This window comes from Terrapene carolina, unplaced genomic scaffold (assembly GCF_002925995.2).
Source record: "Terrapene carolina triunguis isolate 2854851 unplaced genomic scaffold, T_m_triunguis-2.0 Scaffold68, whole genome shotgun sequence".
In the NCBI taxonomy this organism is placed as follows: domain Eukaryota; kingdom Metazoa; phylum Chordata; order Testudines; family Emydidae; genus Terrapene; species Terrapene triunguis.
The window spans coordinates 36698142-36715749 of record NW_020664419.1 but is presented as its reverse complement, the minus strand read 5'-3'; the positions used below and the strand labels follow the sequence as shown (position 1 = coordinate 36715749).

Genomic DNA, 17608 nt, shown 5'->3' with positions numbered 1-17608 from the left:
TGCATACACCTGCAAAGAAGCAGGGAAGAATGTGGACCTAGTATTCCCTTAATCACTAGTCAAGAGGCCTGGCTAATGCCTGCTTCAGTGCTCCAAGAAGACATGGGCAGATCACCTGCTGACATTACCATACTTCCAGTCCCCACACCCCACCCCGAACACATACACGCCCATGAACGAACAAAATGGCTCAGGGACCTTTGCTCAGCATCGATTCTGCTCCCATGCTCCTAGAACCCTCACATTATTAAGGCTAGAATTTTGATTTTAACACCTAAGTTTCGTCAACCAGAAATAGGTGTAACAATACAGGGATATGCGGCAATGTCTGTAAAGCACTTTGAGATCTTCAAGATGGAAAAATGCAAGTAATGATATGGTGGCTGTTTAGTGGCCTGTGTGAAATGTATTTGGAGTGTCAGCCCACTTCTCTACAGATTGGTGTGCACATCACAGAAACTTCATGGGTGCAAGGGTTCACCCCAGCAGATCTTTTTGCAGAATGGGGCCTATGAGGTTTCTTTACAGTAGCTTGCAACAAATTGCAGAATTTCCCTCCATATTTTAAAGAAAAATTGTGAAGTTTCCTGTTATTTTCTCCCTTCAATATTCAGTTTTGCAAAGAAACTGAAGGCTTAAATCTCAGTTATCCTATACAGTTTAGTCATAAGTTTATTACATCAGAGTTTTGCAACTGACTTTAATGGAACCAGGATTGGACTCTCAAAAAAAAAAAAAAAAGCTTGCTTTGAGGAACTGAATAATGTTAAAGATGCATTTTGTGAGGGGGTTGTTTTTTCTTACATTTCCCAACTTAAATTGCATTTGGGACAAACAGAACAAACGTAAACTATTCCACTCAAAACAGATAGTATTTTGGTTTTATACCAGATTTTTAGAACTCATGTATGTCCTTTTATTCAAATCAGATCTTTTTAAAACTAATATTAATGGGTTTAATTGTTAGAACATAAGAACATAAGAACATAAGAAAGGCCGTACCGGGTCAGACCAAAGGTCCATCTAGCCCAGTATCCTGTCTACCGACAGTGGCCAATGCCAGGTGCCCCAGAGGGAGTGAACCTAACAGGCAATGATCAAGTGATATCTCTCCTGCCATCCATCTCCACCCTCTGACAGACAGAGGCTAGGGACACCATTCCTTACCCGTCCTGGCTAATAGCCATTAATGGACTTAACCACCATGAATTTATTCAGTTCTCTTTTAAACTCTGTTATAGTCCTAGCCTTCACAACCTCCTCAGGTAAGGAGTTCCACAAGTTGACTGTGCGCTGCGTGAAGAAGAACCTCCTTTTATTTGTTTTAAACCTGCTGCCTATTAATTTCATTTGATGACCCCTAGTTCTTGTATTATGGGAATAAGTAAATAACTTTTCCTTATCCACTTTCTCCACATCACTCACGATTTTATATACCTCTATCATATCCCCCCTTAGTCTCCTCTTTTCCAAGCTGAAGAGTCCTAGCCTCTTTAATCTCTTTTTTAAGATATTGCACTGGAAAACCAAACTGCTGTTGAAAGGAGTATTTAAACAACATATATTGGTCAATAGGTGTTCACTGTTGCCACTTTTTAAACAGTGAGAGTAATTAACCATTGGAACAATTTACCAAGGGTCATGGTGGATTCTCCATCACTGACCATTTTAAAATGAAGATTGGATGTTTTTCTAAAACCTATGTTCTAAGAATTATATTGGAGAAATTCTATGGCCTGTGTTATGCAGGAGGTCAGACTATATCACAATAGCTTTGGAATCTATGAATCCCAATTTTCTCACAAGTAATGGGATTTTGACCCCTGCTGCAGGTAATTTCCCCACGACAATGAGAGAAGCTGCAACCTTCATACCATTTTCAGAATTCCCAGAGGAAAACGTGCTCTGACTGGCTGCCTTCCCTACTCCCTCACCTCCTGAGGAAGAGCAGCCAATCAGAGATGGTGCAGGAGGCAGGCAGAGAGTAATCTCCTTCCCCATTGGAACTGAGAGAAGTTTTTTTTTTTAAAAATAGAGACCGAGGGGGAGGGAATTACCAATACTGTTTTCCCAGGGAAGAGGGGGCAGAAAAAGCATTGCAGCTGAGGGGAGCCCTACTCCCACCTCTCCAATCCTGTACAGTGAAAAATGGGTTCACTCCTCTCTGCTCTTCCCACCTTCCCTTCCCCTCCATGAGGGTTTATCTTCACTACAGAGTAGGTGTGGGCTCCTAATAGGTACTGCCCTTGTCCCCACTCCATTCACACACAAAAAACCTCTCACCAGAGTTTGGTGGTGCTTCCAACCCAGGCAAGCTGACATAGATGGGTTTATCTTTTAAAGCCAGAATGAAAGCAGAACCTGGGCCAATAACCCACCCACTTTGCAGTGAAAATGCAAGCTAAATCACATCCTCCATAGTCTTCCCACTATTCCCCCTCTACGCCCAGCAGGACAGACATTCTTCCACAATTCACTGGGAAAGAATCTACGCACTGCAGTGTAGAAAAGGACACAGTCCTGGGTATGGCTTTACAGTGTGGATGTTCACATCCCAGCTAAACTAAACCAGGTGCTCAGAGCAGGTGCCAATCACCCAGGCTAATTCTGTAGTGAAGACATACCCTAATGCCACACCACCAGGCCTGGGAAAGGGGTAGATTTGCAGCTGGAAGGATGCAGAATTGGTTGCAGCATGTCACTGGGAGTTGCATAATTAATTGATGTAGGTGTGCAAGGACCAAAATGCATTACTCACTATACATCTGTGAGAGTTGCCACCACTAATTGTCAAAGACACATTTTATGAGCAGGGGAAGTTCAAAAATCAGAAGACAGACCAAAACCACTATTTAATCCTTTTTATTTTATTATTTTTTAGGCCAGTCTCATGATTTTTTTCAAATTTTGGGGTTGGCAATACTGTGTATTTCACTTTTTATTTTAAAAATTAATCCTTTTTATGGAATGTAATTTGAAACCTCTATGAATCATACACCACCAACTTCCATTCCTTGGGGACCATCTGTAATCATAAATGGTAGACTGACAAGATGCTATTAGGCTATTCACATTCTCTGGGTCAAATTCTGCCCATAAGTTACATTATGTTCAGTGTGATCCCATCATTGTAAATCCACTGTAGTAAATTCTGAGGTACTCTGAATTTACATCAGTGTAACTGTAAGGAAAATCTGGGCTTCTGTCCTTTGCAGCACTAATGAATCATAGGGCAAAGGACAATAATATTAGTAAACAGGACCTGTGTGACAGGGTCGTCTAAGGGAACTTAATTAAAGTGTAACCCTTCTGCCCATCTAAGTTGGCAGCAACAAGGGCCGGGTTCTGTATCTAGGGGTACCGTTTCAATAACATAATGCAAAACCGGCTCGAGCCCCCACCCAGTGACCTGGGACAATTACATACCACCCCCCTGGGTACCTCTAAGAGGCAATACTTCCCCTCTCGCAAGCACGGAGTCTGAGTGTAGCAGAAAATGTTTAATAACATGAGGTAAACAACATCAGCATAAAATTGGAAAAACACCACAAACAGGATTCATAACACAAACCATGAGCAAAACCCACCCCAGCAAATTGGGCTGTGTCCTTTCCCTTTGGTTTTTTGAATCCAGCAACCCAAAAATCACCCAGAGTCCCCAAAGTCCAACAGCCCCAAAGTCTCTTGGGTCCAGCAACCACCCAAAGTCCCAAAAGTCCAACAACCCCTAAAGTCTCTGTCCCTGGTCAGTGCAGCCCCAGAGTAAAAGGGGGGGGGCACGCAGGATGTTAAGGGGCACCTTACGTGATCCAAGGCTGGCCAGCCGTCTGTTTCTCCGTGGGGGTTCCGCCGCAACCTTCACCACAAGCCAGTCCACTTTCCTGCCACCCCACGAACTGCTCTGCTCTACAAGCTGCTCCGCTCCGCTCACCGACCTGTGAGCCGTTCCAGCCGTCCCCACAAACAGCTCCGCTCGCCGTTCCTTGGGTCACTCCAACCGGCCCCGCAAGGCTCCACGCCGCTCGCTGCTCCTCCAGTCGTCCCCACAAATTGCTCCGCCAGCTGCTGAGCAATATAGCTTCAGGCTCCCCCACTAGTTAACACAGCACTCAGTGATCTCAGCTCTTAATAACATTAGCTCTTTTGTGATTTCAGCTCTTAGCGATTTCAGCTCATAGTATAGTAGGGGAGCCCCAGTGCTGGTGCACCATTGGCCCAAAGTGAATTCAGCTCAGCAGCCTGTAACTAGACTCCTAAGGGAATCAAAGTTAGCTCTGACATTCAACAGTGGAGAGAGGAGGCGGTGCAATTGGTGTTTCAAACCCTCAGAGGGGGCCCATACCATCAGGTACAAATACCTGTCCCCATCCTCTCTCAATTCACTGGGTTTTGTAACCCATGCCCCTTGTCAAGCAAGTGCTACTTAGGTAATGGTGAAGGACTCACTCAGTCCTTCTGTCATACAACAGTTTCACTGGCCTTGATTCACAGAATCAGGGTAACAAAACTTTATTCTTCCTGCCCCAATAATAGAGAAACTGGGGATCCCACACCAGCCAAAGTAACCAAACAAGATCAGCCCCTGGAGTTCTTTTCCACACTCGCCATAATTCACCACCAGATGTCAGGGTAGAGCTCATCCTGACTCTGCTTACAAAAGCATGTATTTTGCCACAAAAGAATGTAAATAGAAAGGTGTTTGCCTTCTGTTCTGTTTTCTTATGCTCAGTAGCACAATTGAGTTTACTGACAATATAGTAAAATTATGTAAGTTAGAGAGTAACTAAAAAACCAACCCCACACACAAGAGAGACCACAACAGCATGTTTGGCAAAGCTAATCTTATAACTAACAGACTTGCCCTTTGGAAGGAAACTATTCAGAATTTCTTTATACTTGATATACTTTCCTCACCCCACATTTCTCACATGATGGCCACAAGTGTACTGAAGTTCAGTTAACCCTTACAGCAACAGGTGACCAAATGTATGAACTCATCTCCTGTCTCAACAGAGCAGTTATCCCACTTTCCTGCCAGCTCCTGAGCCATCATCTCAATCAAATGAGTCTCCTTTCACCTCTGTTCCCTGTTCCCCAAAATTTAGCACCAAAGCATGCACCCCTTACTAGCAAGCTGACCATAACTGTAGGCTGCTGGAGTTTCTGGCTACTGATCACTGTCTTGTAACAGCAGCATTAAATTTTGGAAATCTAATTGATGACAGGTGACTGGGGCCAGAAAATAAAGCCCAGTTTCTTGCCAGCACACCTGTGTGTTACACCTTTACTACATCAAAAAACCTTGTGTCTATTGTTCTTCTAACTCCTGTACTCCTAACTCCTTCCCATTCTAGATAGCTCCAAGCCTGGCCTCTGGCATGGACATCCCAACATTCTGGTTCTCAGCCTGACAGAAAGGTCAGGAACAGTAGCAAAGAGAAGATGATCATAAGAAAAGCATAGATTGGGAGAAGAGAGGCATTCCCAGCAGTAAGGAGGTGATGGCTGAGTCTGAAGACAACTCCCAAGAGTCCAGCCCAACTCTGAGACAATAAATCCTCCTTATTCCATTACCTTCCCAGTGGGCTTGGCTGAAAGTCTGTCCAGTACTTCTTTGCATAGATGCAGACGTGTATTCCACTTAGGTGTGTGCATGCCCAGCGCGCCACAGCCTTTTGGCTAGTGGTACCCGTAGAGGGGTGGTGCTTGCACCCCGTGGCTCTGCCCTCCCCAGCTATATAAGGTGGCGCTGTCCTGACTTCCTTCAGTTCCTTCTCATCACCAGTGGCTGGAGTCAGAGCTCTGTGTGGTTGTAGTCTCACAACCTCACATTTAGTCTTAGCCTAGTTTATTTTATATAGTTAGTAACCAGTAGATAGTGTTAGTTGATAGTTAGCGTTCCCAGGTGATACCTTTTCTTGACTAAGTGTTTTTCCATCAGAAAATGCCAGTTTGTCAAAATTCTGTGGGAATATGTCAATTTTGATGAAATTTTATTTTAAAGATTTTAATGAAGCACCTTGTTATGTTTATATTGTAACTCTTTTCTAAGATAAATGAAAATATAAAAATAAAATTACTAAACATAATACTAAAGTAAAAATAAAGCCTTATCTAATGAGTCAGAACGTGTTTCAGAATGAACATGCCAAATCTGTGTGTTTGGCTAGCTTGTCTCTAACCACCAGATCACACATTCCCCCCTGCACACACATACACCTATATCCAGGAAAAGAACCCAGGAATCTTCATTCCTCGCAGTCTACTGATGTCTGAGAAATAGTAACCCACTGGCAAAGTATGTGCTGCGTTCCTCTCCACTGGTCAGTCAAAATAAGGGATAGCAGTCACTTCTTTAGCTCAAGTGGTAGAGGTCTATGCTGGGGATCTGACAATACACTGTTCAGACCCTACTACCAACCCATGGGGGAAGGACAGTGTCATCATTAGGGCCCTACCAAATTCACGCCCATGAAAAACACGTCACAGACTGTGAAATCTGGTCTCCCCGCCATGAAATTTGGTCTGTTGTGTGCTTTTACCCTATACTATACAGATTTCACAAGGGAGACCAGAGTTTCTCAAATTGGAGGTCCTGGCACAAAAGGGAGTTGCGGTGGGGAGGGGTCGCAAGGTTATTTTAGTGGGGACATGGTATTACCACCCTTACTTCTGCGCTGCCTTCAGAGCTGGGCTGCTGGAGAGCGGTGGCTTTTGACCGGGCACCCAGCTCTGAAGACAGCAGCGCAGAAGTAAGGGTGATACCTGCCATCCTTACTTCTGCATTGCTGCTGGTGGCGGCTCTGCCTTCAGAGATGAGATCCCGACCAGCAGCCACCGCTCTCCAGCTGCCCAGCTCTGAAGGCAGCATCACCACCAGCAGTAGCACAGAAGTAAGGGTAGCAGCACCGCAACCCCCCTACAATAACCTTGTGACCCCCTCCCACAACTCCTTTTTGGGTCAGGACGCCTAAAATTACAACACCATGAAATTTCAGATTTAAAATAGCTGAAATAATGAAATTTGCAATTTTAAAAATCCTACGACCATGAAATTGACCACAATGGACTATGAATTTGGTAGGACCCTAGTCATCATGGTTGCACAGGATGGATTTTTTTAAAGCAACTGGTTTATTTAATACACAGAGTGAGAAAGCTTCCTTTAGAACTTGTTTTACAGTTAAACATTAAAAATTATGACACAAATTTCAACAAAACACAGGTTTCTCACATATTTTGATTGCTTGTGTTGCTACATTGGCATGTTTGAAGGCTGAGTATGCTACTGATTGGTAGTGGCTTATAATGACAGACCATCAGAGGCGGGGATGATCATGGACAGCTGGAAGAAGGAAATAAAAACCTACTCACTTTTGAGCGCTATTGTCACTCTGTGGGGAGTGGATAATGGGAGAAAGACACTGAGGCTGTAAAGAGAGATCTGGTATCTAACTAGTTGAGCTAAAATAGCTACATTTATTTAGTGCTTAGATTGTGCCCAGCTAGACAGACAGTGTGTGAGCCACCACAATTGCTTTAGGCAAATGAGTGAGTATAAATGAAAGTGAACAATAGTGTTGAATAGAGCTGGCTGAAAAATGAAAAATTATTCTCAAACAAAATTCTGAACTTTCAGAGTGTTTTCATTTCAAAGTGTTCAAACATGAATCACTTTCTCTTTTAAAAAAAAGTTCATGATTTTTCAAGAACAATTATCAAAATATTTTAAAAAACCCAATTCCCAGTAAATGAAAAATGTCAAAGGCCGTTTTGATAACATTTTTGATGATACCTTTGAAAAAATTTGTTAACAAATATTTTAGAAAAGGCAAAAAAAACCTGATTACATCGACATTTTTGTGAAAAAATTCATTAAAAAATACAAGAGGTTTTTTCCATTGCAAAACTACCTTCCAGAACTCATTCTAGTGTTGAGACAATAGAAAGACCAAGTACTGCAGGTGGCTGCTTAGGCAAAGTTGGGGCACTGTTCTGTCAACATGTGTGAGCTGTTTCAGCCTATCAGTTGAAATAGCTATCATCCCTCCTATGCAGCAGTATCTGGGCACTTGAACTGAGTCCAGTAGCCCTTTCTTGCCACACTCAGCTCTCTCTCACCCAACTGTTCACTTCTTCAGAACAACACTGCAAATCCCAAAAGTCTTGAGTTAGACCCCCACACTCATGAAATTATTTTTAAAAAATGATTTTTGGTCAAAGATTAGATCATTTGAGGACGGGTCTGTCTTTGTAATTTTTTTTAAATACCCCTGTGAGACAGGGTAGCCTAATGCTTTGAGGAGCTGGATACATTACAGCAGGTTTCTGTAGTTTATAAAATTCTTATGTTGCATATGGTCTCATTAAATGAGTGAATGTGATACAAATGGAGTATAAAATATAGTCTTCTCTTTTTCCTTCCCCACCCCAGTGTTAGGTTTATTTACACTGAAGCATTTTTCTGTTCCCGTTCATTTCCCACTTTCTTTTCCTGCTAATGAGCACCAGAGAACACTGCCACTTGGGAATCAGTTGGGTTGTCTTAACAACAACTTGACAGAAAAGGCCAAGGATAATTGCCCTGATCTAATCATGATATGCCAGGTGAGATTTGTGGAAGAAAGCAGAGTCTGGGGCCAATCAGAAAGGAGAGGATCCAGAGAAACTCAGTTCCTGAGTCTGAGCATAGGCAGTTAAAACATGGCAGGCTTCCTGAACCCAAAAGCTAGGGGTGGGTAGCCAAGCTTCATGTGGTGGGGAGGACAGCAGGCTGAAGACCTCTGCTGGGAAACTTAAGTTTTGACTTTAGGGTTCTACAGTTGGAACATTTGTGCATGTTTTATCCCAGCTTGAGGAACTACAAATAAAACTTTTGTTTAACCCTCCAGAGACGGAAGCACTATGGCTCTGTTTTACAAAAGCCAGACCCTCCGCTTGAGGCTTCCTTGCAACACCTTGATGCTCCCAATGTGTATGTGACAATTACAGTATTACCAACTCTTGTTAATATATTCAAGTGATGTGATTATGGCCCCTGCTGCCAGAGCTAGTGGTGGAGGGCCTATAGCTGAGTGGCAAAGGGTGCCTCTGCTGTGCCCTGTTAACAATTCCTCCCTTCTTCAGGGCTCTCCTGTTCCATTCACACCAAACACAGTCTCACAGGCCCTTCAGACCAGGCTTTTACCCTTTTTCATTTCCCCAATACAACAAACTAAAACTGAAAACAACAACTACCCTGCTAGTCTTGAGTTCTGTCCTCAGGTGTCTCTTACCACCAGGCCTTCTGTTCTGGCAGTCACTGCAGTTTCCTCATGCTTCTTATAGTAGAAGCACCTGACCCAATCTAAGGTCTTAATCAGGGTTGGATAGTCCTAGCCCTCCAGCCCTTAAGGGCAAGCCACCCTGTTACAAGGCCCAACCAAGATCAGGATCCTATTGTGCTAGACACTACATGTAGTAAAGAGATAGTCCCTGTCCTCAAGAGCTCACTATTCAGTTCAAAGAATGGTGGTGAGTTTATGACACAGGAGCTGAAACCCATCAGACTCATTTCATGTGAGGGCCACCAAACATCCATTAAGATGGAAACAATTTTTAATCCTTGCTGAATTGGGCTGGATTTAAACACACTCTTAAATAAAATGCCCCAGCCAGTTCTCAACTCCCATTATTCAGAGTATAAACACAAAAAATATAATAAAACAAATATTAACTCAAGAGTCTAATTCACCTCTAAATACATTTTTGCAATGTAAAGCCTTTCCACTAATTACTCCAGTGTCCTTATATTTACTTTCATACCTATATATTTCTTTTTTCACACAGCAGAATTGAACCCACAATTCTCAATTCTACAGCACAGACCTTCTTCCACTTCAGCCATAGGAGTAACTTGGGGAAGGGAAGCATGCTGTTATCTTCTAGGTGAGCCAGAGGGTCTCCTGTGCTCCTATCTCCCATTCCCCTCTCCCACTCCTTTTAAAAGGGTACAGTCCCATAAGTGTATGTGGCCAGGGGAGGGACTGAAAGTGCAGGCTGTGAGTTAGGAGGAAGATTCAGAGCTGATTGAGAAACTCCATGTTGATTTCCCTGGTCTGCAGTGACCCTGAAGAATCCACAAGTTTGCTACTGGAATTATCTCACTCTGGGGGGAGAAAGGAAAATCCCCTCCCAAATGGAACAATGTGGGTGGAATTCTATGAACTTCCCTTTGTGGAGTGTTCTGCCTTTGGCCCTTTGTCAATACTGTTACACATTACCCATTCAAGTTCTTGGCTCGGAGAGATATTCTATAAATATGCCAATGTCCTGGGCCCAAGATACTGAAGATGTAAATAATTAAAGGTAAGTGACTGTCCTCATCAGATAAGAGGAGGTTCATTTCTGCATTTCCTAGTGAAGTCAATAGGAATATAATTATTAAACACAAGATGAACTTCAGAGAGGGTAGAAAACACATGAACTGATAAAGCACTACAGACTTTAATGTCTTTGCTGAGAAAAGCAGCACTGCAGCATCTAGGGTTAAAGGTTAAAATACTGACTTGCAGTTATACGTGGATATCATACTAGAACGTGAAACAAATCATGGGATATTGCTAAAAAATATTTCTTTCTCCCTCTTCCATTCTGATTCCAAAATAACCAGGCTGATTTTTTTCCCCTACAGTAACGTGCAACTAGCTTCAGCCAGCTTGAAGCAGTTCTTTGGTAATTATTTTAAACACATTGAATAGAATATGGAAAAATCTGGCTGACTTAGCAGGGCAATAATTAAGTATACTTTCTACATCTACAAGTTAAAGTTTATTTTTTAAATGTAAAGGAGTGCTCAAAGCTGGGGGGAAGGGATAGGAAAACCCAACTATTTCTTCCTTCTTGTAGCTAGCAGCAATATGTCTCAATATGGCTGATATATCCTCCCCCCAGGTTTGAAGACTATAAGAAAGTAAATGTGAATCCCCTACTCCACACACACACACACACACACACACAATCCCAGCATTTGGATGGCATTTGGGCCATTCTCCTGACACTTATTGTCCTTGGTCCCTGGCAAAACTCCCATTATTGTGATGTCAGAGATTATTAAGTTTGATAGCAGATACTATCACTTTAATCGGAGAGAGAAGAGGTGAGGGTGCCAACTGCAAGTGGATGAGGCAGCAGTTGTAAAGCATGTACAATCAATTAAAAAAAAGTCACTGTACAAATGGAATTTTCCAACCCTGTCACTGGCCACAGATGATATAACTATTCTATAGGCCATAAGCAACTGTCACGGTGCTCAGTTGAGAGGCACAGCCTCCACTTCCTGTATGTTTTCATAGCCAAGAGTAACACATTCACCACACAGCAGTTTTAGAAATCCCTCGTATGTCACAAAGGTCAATGAGGAATTGCATCTTGAACCTACAGTCCTTGCACATGCAAAATACCTATTGACGCCACTGGAAATTTTATGTGCAAAACAACTACTAGGATCAGGCTGACATACAGAACCAGAAAGTCTGAACAACAAGCTTCTTGAAATTTTCCTCAATACAACTCACAAGAATTACTGTGTGGCTCTGATTTTCATGTGGGACACAAAGGTGGGGAAGTGTAGCTCCATCAGAAAAAGCTCACCTCTTCTAATAGAAAATGATTTGTCTGACTCGGATTGAAACTCTCAAATTACTGCAAATATTAACTTTCTGTGAAGAAGCTGCTCCTCTTGACTCTACTTAAGGAAGCTCCAGCCTCTAGCTGTTGCTAGGCAATATGCATCTACTGCAGTCCCCTCTCTTTAGTCTCTAGCTACCTTGTGGCCTGCCAAGGAGTTCCTGGCTGAAGCTGACAACTGAAATGGCAACAGTAGTGGCTCCAAGAGATGAACTAGGTGCTGTAGCACCCATAGAGTGGGCCTGGTGCCAAGTGTGGCAAGGCCTTTCTGACCCCCCTAACTTCTTGGGACCTTCACCTGAGAGGATGTGGTGACTCCAAAAAGACACAGCTGCCCTCCCTCAGTTAGGCACATACAGGCCTCCAATATGGGAGATATCAGGACCCAGGTAGAAACATTGAGAATTGTTCCGTCACACAGGAGAGACTGGGATTCCCTTTCCTGATGCAAAAATAAACCACCGTGTTTGCTGCTGAGGACTGACTCCCTTGCATAAGCAGTGACTGAAGGATGACTCTGTGACACTGCACTCCATATTCTTCACAGTGATATGATTATGATATGATTATGGCATAATTATGATGTATTTTGTACAAGATGTGTCATGTAAGGTGTCATTGGAAAAGTTATGATTTGATGAATACGATTATCCTATTTGCATGCACGTATCATTTTTGTATCTGAAGTTATGAATACTGACTATGGATCTGTATTTCAAATGTGATTACTCTGGAAAACACCCACAGATAGCCTTTCAGGTACCACAATGATGAAGCTAGACAGTGCTAATGGCTCATCAACAAAGACAGTGGGCTATGGAAAAGCTTAGGCTTCCTGTAAACGTTTCAGCCGGCCTGTAAGTAATAGCTGCTATGACTCAGCAAGGGCATGTGACCAGACCACATGATACTGAACTCCATTTTAAGTACCTGTATTTTTCCACAAACTGGGCTGGGAACTGTTTTTGGAACAAAGGATTCCCACCATATGTTAAAGCTATATAAGGTGGGGAGTAACATCATATGGGGCATCACTCACCACACAAGGACACTTCTGGAAACACCAGAGGAACAAAGACTGAACTGGGGGAAGTGCTGGTCCCAGGCTAAAAGGATTTCTAGTCTGTGTATGGATACCTGGTGGACTGCTTGTATCATCAGTCATGGTGAGAAATTGCTAATTCATATCCAATCTTTCTAGTATCTTAGGTTTAGTTTGTGGTTTTATTTACTAGGTAATCTGCTTTGATTTGTTTGCTATCACTTATAACCACTTAAAATCTATCTTTTGTAGTTAATAAACTTGTTTTTTTGTTTTATCTAAACCAGGGTGTCTTTGAGTGAAATGCCTGGGAAAAATCTCAGCTTGGTTAACACAGGCTTGTTGCATATCCTTCCCACATCAAAGGGAGAGTGAACTATTTATGAGCTTACATTGTAGAGATCTCTGTGCAGTGCCAGACAGTATAATTTTGGGTTTATACTCCAGTGGGGAGGGGTTGAGCCTGGGGAGCTGGGGAATTGGCTGGTGCCTGCTGTTTGCATTCAGGTAGCTCAGTTTGGGTGAGTGGCACCACCTGCTGTGGTGTTGGGTGTTAACAAGTCCAGGTGAGGCTGGCTGTGTCTCCAACCAAGATGTGTGACTATAGAGCCAACCCAGCTGTGTGTCTTAGAGGGGCACAGGGGTTCCCACAGCTCCCAGGTTGCTCCCCAGGGATGACAACCCTTCACATTACCCATGTGACACAATCTAATATCCAGAGGAATCTTGAACTGGTTACCAAAACTAGTTAAACTGGTTCAGCATAGACTTGCTGTTCTAAAGTATTAGCCATCTAGCTCCAGGCTCATGACCCAGAAGATATGGCAGAAACAAGCAGATAGAGAAAGCCTGGGTAAATCTCTACCTCCTGGTGGATTTTCTATATGTTGCTTCCTTGGCTGTGGTCATCCTGGCCTTCTCTTACCTGCTCACCAACCACCTCTCACCCGCAAGAGAGCTCTCTGGCTGCACTTACTAAACTGGTCTTCCCCATCAATAGAGAAAAAGGACTTTAATCATAGGAGGATTTTGATTTCTATCATGTTAATTCACTTTCTCGGAGAGAGACTCTAGTCTGGAATCCTGCCCATGTTTTATTGTTGATAAGCATTTCTCATAATTGCTTTAGTAGTGCTTGAGGCTATGGAAGCTTCCACTAGAGAGAAAGGGCTACGGCAAGGAGGTATTACCACTAGTCATGAATTGCTTAGCAACAGCTAGGAGGCAGAATTACCTGCAAGGGAGCCAAGAGGAACAACTGTTCAGCTCTAGAGTATGTATCTCCTTTGCAGAAAATGAATTTACATATACAATTCCAATCTTTTTATAAGAAGAGTATCATGACTGAAGTCACTTTCCTTTAAGGGTAAGGAATGGTGTCTCTAGTCTCTGTTTGTCAGAAGGTGGAGAAGGATGGCAGGATTATCTGTTAGGTTCATTTCTTCTGGGGCACCTGGCATTGGCCACTGTCGGCAGACAGGATACTGGGCTGGATGGACCTTTGGTTTGACCCAATATGGCCATTCTTATGTTCTCTTCAATGGAGAAGAAAAACTTGCTGAAGGCAAATCTCTCATACCGAATAGTAATTACAAGTGGAAGCCCTTCCCAATTCCTTTCCAACAAAACAATATCAAATGAGCTGATTAATGGATAAATGGCTGCACATGACTAGAACATTCACGGAAAAGTACCCTGAGATATTAGTTTATAAATAGGAGTGAATGCCAAAAACATTATGCTGGATATAGTGTAAAGAGTTTTATTTAAAGCTAGATGCTGGTGACATTCTTCAGAAGTAAAGAATAATGTAAAATTCCTTTTCACGTAACCAACACTTTTGCCATATATAATGATCAGCTTCTTGGTTGTCACTGGGTATTGAACCTGTAATCTCTATGTAGAGCATAAACCTCTACAGCATGAGGTGAAGGAATAAATTTGGCTTTAGCTGACAGTTGAGTACATTCATATCTTCATTGGACCAAGCACAGACAGAGAAGCGTAACACATATTGAGCATTGGGTTACACATAGAAGTATGGATAGATGAATCTCCAGTAGGTGCTATACTGGCTGCCTCCCCTAGCCCTCTACGGCAGCTGATAAACCTTGAAAGTACTGCAGTAATTTAATATCACTTGTACTGTGCAAATAACTTGAAGTGTTTTTACATGGACTTGAATTTAGAATGTAGAAGAGTTTAAGAAGGCTCAGTTTGTGGAATATAGAATAATTAAAAATGACTGCATTACTTTAATTATTGAATAAAGCTCCAGTTGGTCGAACTGAATCACTTAAAAATCATTACAGATTTTAATATTTCTTTTAAATTACTCTCTATATTCCTCTAACCAACCCCAATTTTTTCTTTCAAAATCTACCAAATGCATATCTGCAATTTGCGAGTGATTGCTTCCTTCCATTTCATACAGGAAAGAATTGTGACCACTCGTAATTATTTATTGTGGACCTTCTTTAAAATGCAGAATTTACTACTTATGAAAGAAGTTGACTGAAAGCCGTGGAGACTGAAGTCCACTCTTTATCCACAGGACATGGACAGCAGAGACAACAGCAATGCAAGTGTCCTCAAATTGGTCCACCACTGTATCTTAACCTGGGACCTGAGCCCCGCAAGCCCATGTCAGCTGACCTAGGACAGCCATGGGTTTTTATCCCTATGTAGATGTACCCTATGACGCTGAGGTCCTTTTCAAAGTACCTGCTTTTCAGGGTACTTTTAGTATGGCCTATGTTCTTTGTTCCTAGATGTGTGACCTTGCATTTGGCTGTATTAAAGTTTATGTTGTTTGTTTTCAACCAGCTTGCCAAGAGAAACAGATCACACTGAGGAAAGTGACCTGTTATCATTATTTACCTCTCTACTAATCTGTGTGTCATCTGCAAATAGTCCAGTGTCTGTATCTATTTGATTACTGTTCCTTCTCCTCAGACTACCATCAAAAAGTGCAATCAGTTCAGGCTAAACCTCATCTATCTGGAACTAGATTTAGACCGCCAACTCATTTCTCTGGACAACTAACATCCATCAGCTAATTAACAACTTCTGGCTAATAATGACCTGATCTAGGTTTGAACCCTCTAGAGATGAAAGACTTGATAATCCAGTGCTTCATTAAGGTCCTTCTTATGCAAAAGACAAGAATTAAATGGGAAAAATCTAAATATTATGTTTTAAAAAAATTACAAGTTATAAAGACCACTAAAAAGGTAGAAAATTCACAAGTCTATTAAAAATACATGTCTGTAATTGAAAATCCAGGCAATCCTTTCTGCACAAAGTCTTGTACAGGACTGACTGCTTACTTGTGTAATCCTGAAAGTCACGTACAACATTCATTAGCAAGTATTGTTATACGCCAAAAATTTGACAGCTCTAGACACGGAAGACTACTCACCCTTGAAGGTCTCATTGCAGTATAAATTACTGAAAACTGAATTCCTTGTTTTTGCAGACTCATAGTCAGTCTTCCAATTATTTTGTCTGTAAATACAAATTTGTATAGCTTACCAAACTCTAAAGTGAGAACTAAAAATCTATTATCATAATACAAGTAACAGCATAGACAGGTATTTAAACTTACTAGTACAATTATTTAAAATCATCTACATGACACCACAAGTTGCATGATAATTTACAAGCACAGAAATGTAAGGTGGGAAGGGACCTCAAGAGGTCATCAAGTCCAGCCCCCTGTGCCGAGGCAAGACTAAGTAAACCTAGACCATCCCTGACAGCTGTTTTTGAACCTGTTCTTTAAAACCTCCAATGATGGGGATTCCACAACCTCCCTTGGAAGCCTATTCCAGAGCTTAATTATCCTTATAGTTAGCAAGTATTTCCTAAAGTCTAACCTAAATCTCCCTTGCTCTAGTTTAAGCCCATTACTTCTTGTCCTACCTTCAGTGGACATGGAGAACAATTGATCCCTGGCCTCTTTATAACAGCCCTTGACATATTTGAAGATTTCTCAGATCCGCACCCCTCCCAGTCTTTCTTCTCAATTCTAAAGATCCTCAGTTTTTTCAACCTTTCCTCGCAGGTCAGGTTTTCTAAAACTTTTACCATTTTTGTTTCTCTTCCTTGGATTCTCTTCAATTTGTCCACATATTTCCTAAAGTGTGGTGACCAGAACTGGACACTGTACTCCAGCTGAGGCTGGATTTACAAAAAGGGAGTAAGAGACATTCACTGCCCTAAGGAAGTTACAGTCCACATTAGACAAGACAACAATTCAGATAAAGGAGGGTTCTGAAGTTGTGAAGAAAGTACAGTAGGAAGGATACCTGGGAGAGTGGGTTTAGGAAAGTGAAGGAAGAGAAGATCATCCAGCAGATGAGAAAAGGATATCTAAAACTGCTAGTTAAATTACCAGCTAATTAAAAATAAAACTGAAGAATTAGTAAACTGTGTTTATAAGGGGAGAAATTATACCATGTACCCCAGAATGTTCAGAGCATATGATTATTGGAAACTTACCACCAAACAAAGCTCAAAGGGTTAGTATACATAAGATATGTGCACATTATGTATTATACTGAGAGTAATAATTCTACTTGGCTTTGTGATTTTTGGGTCTGATACTACTAACTCTGAAGTCAATGGAAACTTTGCTATTGACTTGAATGGGAGCAGAAGCAGATCATTAATTAGCCCTGCTGTTACCATTTCTGAGAAAAGAAAGTAAGTCAAGTCATGAAGATGGTGGCATAACTATATGGCTATACATGGAGGAATCATTACAAAGTACCAGGCTTTCCAAACTCAGTGTCTTGCCATAGTTTTGCAGAAGTGTTCAGTAAGGGAGTCCAAAGAATTTTCTTATGGAACATTTGTCATTCATAAAATCATAGATAATTATGACAATTTACAGCC

The 17608-nt window shown here is 41.9% G+C and overlaps 1 protein-coding gene across 1 annotated transcript in view; it reads right to left on the bottom strand.

Moving 5' to 3' along the window:
- Positions 1–17608, bottom strand: part of LOC112120520 (V-type proton ATPase subunit S1) — a 79384-nt gene that overhangs the window by 18954 nt on the left and 42822 nt on the right. Inside the window, exon 7 of the mRNA XM_024219630.1 lies at positions 16131–16216. Coding sequence (XP_024075398.1) covers positions 16131–16216 — 86 coding nt within the window. The remainder of the gene's footprint in view (positions 1–16130; positions 16217–17608) is intronic.